Source organism: Phalaenopsis equestris, unplaced genomic scaffold, assembly GCF_001263595.1.
Source record: "Phalaenopsis equestris unplaced genomic scaffold, ASM126359v1 Scaffold000980, whole genome shotgun sequence".
Taxonomy (NCBI): Eukaryota; Viridiplantae; Streptophyta; class Magnoliopsida; order Asparagales; family Orchidaceae; genus Phalaenopsis; species Phalaenopsis equestris.
In genome coordinates, this window is record NW_018165419.1 from 1 (window position 1) to 5,114 (window position 5,114).

The 5,114-nt window shown below is 39.6% G+C and overlaps 1 protein-coding gene across 1 annotated transcript; it reads left to right on the forward strand.

Moving 5' to 3' along the window:
• The first annotated feature begins 2,751 nt into the window (after positions 1-2,751).
• LOC110032600 (pentatricopeptide repeat-containing protein At1g62260, mitochondrial-like) lies at positions 2,752-4,764 on the forward strand. The gene has a single exon (XM_020736274.1). It carries the CDS (start codon positions 2,752-2,754, stop codon positions 4,762-4,764), a length of 2,013 nt encoding a protein of 670 aa, XP_020591933.1.
• The last annotated feature ends 350 nt before the right edge of the window (positions 4,765-5,114 follow it).

Consider the following 5,114-nt stretch of genomic DNA (forward strand, 5'->3'; position numbering starts at 1 on the left):
TTGGAGACGATCATCACCTCAGACGAGGGATGGTCCGGAGGGCTTTCTTCAATCAGACACCACATTTGAGTGCCTGAATGATCTTGGAATTGAGCAATCTTGGCCTCATTGGATTCGTCTTGTCAATATGCTCGATTTTATTATAGCCTTGCTAAATTCGACATTTGTTTAACCTTCTTAATGTCCTGAAAACTTTTAAGAGTGTTTTAACAACTTGATTTGATCTTGATTTGACTTGTATTGGACTAATTTTGGTAACATTGAATTCTTCTTGTCAAGTCGGTAAGTTTGATTGTAAGTTTGCTAAAATCGGAGTTCTGGATGAGTTTTTTTTTAGGTTTGAATCTTTTTTGCTTAAAAATCATCTCGAGATTTGTGTAATGCCTCGAGATTCATGCCAAATGATTGAGATTTGCTGTAGATGTATCACGACACAAATTTTGAGACATGACACAAATGTCAAGGCAACCTTTTGAGCAAGAAATGTTCATTCTTTGATTAAGAGTCTTCCAGAAGTCCAATTTCAACAAACTTACAGACAAACTTACTAACAAGATAAGACAAAATTAATGATACCAAAATTATTCAAATCTAAGACAAATCAATCGTCAATCAAGCTATTAATTCATTTTTGGAGGCTTTTCGGGCATATTTGAAAGACCAAATTGATGTCGAATCTAGTGAACTTATGATGAAAATGAGCTTATCGATAAGACGAATCCAATGAGCCCAAGTTCGCTCAAATCTGACATCGTTAAGGTACTCAAATGTTCATCAAACGTCGTAAGGAATCTTTCTGGGTCGTCCAATCAGAGTGGTTCATATTCCGTCAAAGGAGTTCAAGTTTAACATCACCTTGTTGCCGACTGTCGTTGACCATCAATCGCCGATCACCGCAGACTACTAGTCGCCAATCACGCGAACTTCCAGTCACCGATCGTCGCCATCTCGTCGACCGCTGCTGACAATCAATCATCGGCCCTCGCCAATCAACATTGGGCGTCGCTCACTTCTTAGGATAAGTTCATTCACACAACGACTTTGTAGCTCGAAAAATTGTGTAACACTTTTGTGTCTGTGGGACAAGAGATAGTACTTGTAATCTCCAATTTATAGTGGATCTCTTTAGCCGGGACAAGTTCCGTGATTTTCTCTTTATATGATTTTTCAATTTTTCTTATTATTATTATTTAAATAAAAACTTCTGGTGCCTCTATTGTTTATTTCTTTTTATCTGAGCGTGTGCTGAATTCTCATGCAACACTAAAAAGATGCTCCATTAATCTACAGCCGCGAATCTTCTAGCACACATCAATTCTTTTGCTATTTTTTACATTTTTCTTGCAGTGAAAATTTACTTTTATGTATGATTTGTATGATTATTTTGTATCTTTTTTCTATTATTTTTATAAGAAGATTTACATACATACACACAATTCTTATGTAATTACATATCTACATCTAAATTTTAAAATTTACCTTTATATTCTTTTGTCAATATTTGAAAAGTTATATTTTATATTTTATATTTTAAGGATTAGTAATCGAGGTATTTTTGATGTGATGCAAAGATGTGTTGTAAATATAAAAATCAAAATTTTAATATAAATATATAAGGTGTGATATGTATGTTAATTCATCTTTTAAAAACTATTAACAATACAAACAGCATAATTTTTGGAGTATTTACACACATACCATACCATTCTTTTCTATTTACATATCTAGCACGTTAATTTTCTATTTACATACATAACACTCTGATGTATGTAAATATATGAGAACTGTGTAGTGAGCACTTAGGGTGTAAACGAGCCGAACACTAGCGAGCCCAGGCTTAGCTTGTGTTCGGCTTGTTTATATTTCGAGCTCAAACAGTGTGTTCGTGTTCGGCTCTTTTGCTTAGCGAGCCGAAAACGAGTCGTTCACAAACAAAGAATCGTTTTGACAACCCTAATCACGTAGCTATAAGATGTTAAGGATTGGGACAAGATTTAAAATATCATTTGAATCTAATTTATAGTTTTTATTCTGTTTTCTTTATTAATACTTTTAATTGATTATAAATCTTTGTAGTCTTGTAGTCAATTAAATTTCTTAAAAATGCTACTCATCAAAGTTATAAATATAATTGATTAGTAGTATTTCGAGCCAAAACGAGCAGAACATAAACAAACAAAAATTTATTTGTGTTGTTCGTGTTTTAGCTAGTTAACTTAGCGAACAAGCCAAACAAGAGTTTCTTAACGAGTCGAACACAAACTATTTGCGAACAATGAGCGGTTTTGACAGCCCTGTGAGTACTTACATTTTTCATATATCACATTTAAACATTGATATTTACGGAATATGCACACAGATTTGCTGGACCGTAAACCATTCTTTCTCCCAGTTAAGAAAATTTTCAAGGTGTCTTTGTTCCAGCTAAGAAATTTTTCAACAGCCAATGGGGGCAGGCATAATGCGACAGCAGAATAAACATTCCGTCTCCCTTTCCAAATCGGTGTGGCCGCCCCCACTGGCCGCGGTTGATGGGATCGCCGGCACCGGAGATTGAAGAGAGGAGAAGGAGAAGACAATGGCTGACTTCCGCGGCGAGGCATCCCCTTCCGTGCTGAATAATATGTCGTTGCCGAGAAGATAGCCCATTATGGAGGAGAAAGTCTTCCCGTCGCTGCCTTCCCCAAGCAAAATGCCACAGTCGCCGGCGCTCTATTTCGTCCAAAGATTCATCTTGGTTTCGCCGCCGGCATGAGAAGCCTGTTACGTCAATCTGCTGTTCGAACGTTCGCCGCCGCCGGAACTGATTGCAGGCAGCAGAACAAGGCTCTCTCTGAACTTATCCGGCGAGGTCGCCTCCGTGAAGCTCGCCAGGTCTTCGACTCCCTTCCCCACCGCAACGTCTTCATATGGAACTCTATGATCTCTGGATACGTCCGTCAGCGCGAACTTGCACCTGCTCGCAGACTGTTTGACGAAATGCCTCAAAGAGACCTCGTTTCATGGAACTGCATGATATCCGGCTACACAAGTTCATATGACCACAGCGAGCTTAAGGAGGCACGTCACCTGTTCGATCAAATGCCTGTACGAGATGTCATTTCTTGGAATACAATGATTTGCGGGTACGCCAGGAATGGAAAAATGGTTGAAGCGATGCAACTGTTTGGTGGAATGCCTGAGAGAAATGTTGTTTCTTGGAATACAGTGATTACCGGTTTACTTCGCGTGGGAGATATCAGGAGTGCAGTAGAGCTTTTCGAGATAATGCCCGTTCAGGACGCGGCTTCTCTGAACGCACTAGTTTCGGGGTTGATTCAAAACAACTTATTGGAAGAGGCGACGAAAATCTTGCTTAGGAGCGCTAAAGCTTCAGACATTGAGGGAGTTGTTGATGCTTTTAATACCTTGATTGTAGGGTATGGCAGAATTGGGAGGTTAAAGGAAGCCCGGAGAGTGTTTGACTTGATTCCATACGAACAACATCAAAACTTTCAGATCAGATTAAAGACCAAAAACTTTCATAGGAATGTTGTTTCATGGAATTCTATGATCATGTGTTATGTAAAAGCTGGTGATCTTATATCTGCAAAAAAGCTATTTGATGAAATGCCTGCAAGAGATTTGGTTTCATGGAACACCATGATCACTGGTTTTGTGCAGGCTCTAGAAATGGAAAGGGCTGAAGCTCTTTTCCTCCAATTGGTTGAACGCGATTCCCGATCATGGAACACGATAATTTTTGGTTTCGCCCAAAAGGGTGAGGTGGAGAAAGCACGAAGCTTTTTCGACCAATCACCACATAAGGAGCTCATCACTTGGAACACGATGATTTCTGGCTACGAACAAAATGGAGATTTCGAAGGGGCAATTGGGCTTTTCTCCAAAATGTTTTCTTCCGGTGAGAGATTTGACAAACATACCATGTCCTCGTTGCTTAGTGCCTGTGCGGCACTTGCATCTCTAAGACAAGGCACTCAAATTCACCAACTCATCATTAAAACTCTTGTACCAGATACCCCAATTAACAATTCTTTGATCACCATGTACTCAAGGTGTGGGTGTGTGATTGAGGCAATGTGCGTGTTTGAAAACATGGAACAAAGAGATGTCATTTCATGGAACTCAATGATAGGGGGGTTTGCACACCATGGATTTGCTATGGAAGCGCTTCATCTTTTTAAGGAAATGAAGAATGTGAAAATTCGACCAACGCAGATAACGTTTGTTGCCATTCTGCATGCCTGCGGGCATGCGGGATTGGTGGAAGATGGGAAGAGGGAATTTGAATCAATGATTAAGGAGTTTAAGTTAGTTCCTAATGTGGAGCATTATGCGGTCCTTGTGGACCTCATCGGGCGGCATGGGCAACTTGATGAAGCTTTGGAGGTGATTAAAGACATGATTTTTCCTCCTGACCGGGTAGTTTGGGGTGCTCTTCTTGGTGCTTGTAGGGTTCATAACAAACCAGACTTGGCTGATGTAGCAGCAAAGGCCTTAGCAGCAATGGAGCCAACTGGATGTGCTTCGTATGTGCTGAGGTACAATATCCATGCAGATGAGGGGAGATGGGAGGAAGCTTTACAAGTGAGGCAATTAATGGATAGGAAAGGGGTTTTCAAGCAACCAGGATATAGTTGGATTGAATTGCAGAATAAAGTTCATGTTTTTATTGCTGGAGATTGCTCTCATCCTTTATCTGAGGAAATATACTCGCTATTAGAGACCTGCAACAGGCTCATCATAGATTCAAACTTGGATTGATATGCCAAACAATGAACTTGTTTTAACCCTTCTACACACAGAAGGCAGCAACAACTTCTACTGGTTAGGAGGCCTGGGAGAATAATCTGATGACATGTTACTCTGATTTGGACGGTGGGTTTCAGGGATGGAATGAGAAGTACTGAGGAGAAAGGGGAGCAGAATCAGATTAATGAATGTAAGTGGAGAATTGAAGCCGTATGGAGAAAAAAAGCTGTGGATGAAGATGTGTTGGTTTATTAGGTACAAAGGCAATAATTTTGAATTCTGATTCATGTTTTTTCGAGTGAAGATATCGGCGATGAGATTAATAGTTCGGATAGTTTAGAAGTGATTTAGCTTTTAAACTT

Excerpts from the sequence above, each read along its gene's own strand:
- LOC110032600 (XM_020736274.1), top strand. The coding sequence starts at position 2,752 with ATGAGAAGCCTGTTACGTCAATCTGCTGTTCGAACGTTCGCCGCCGCC.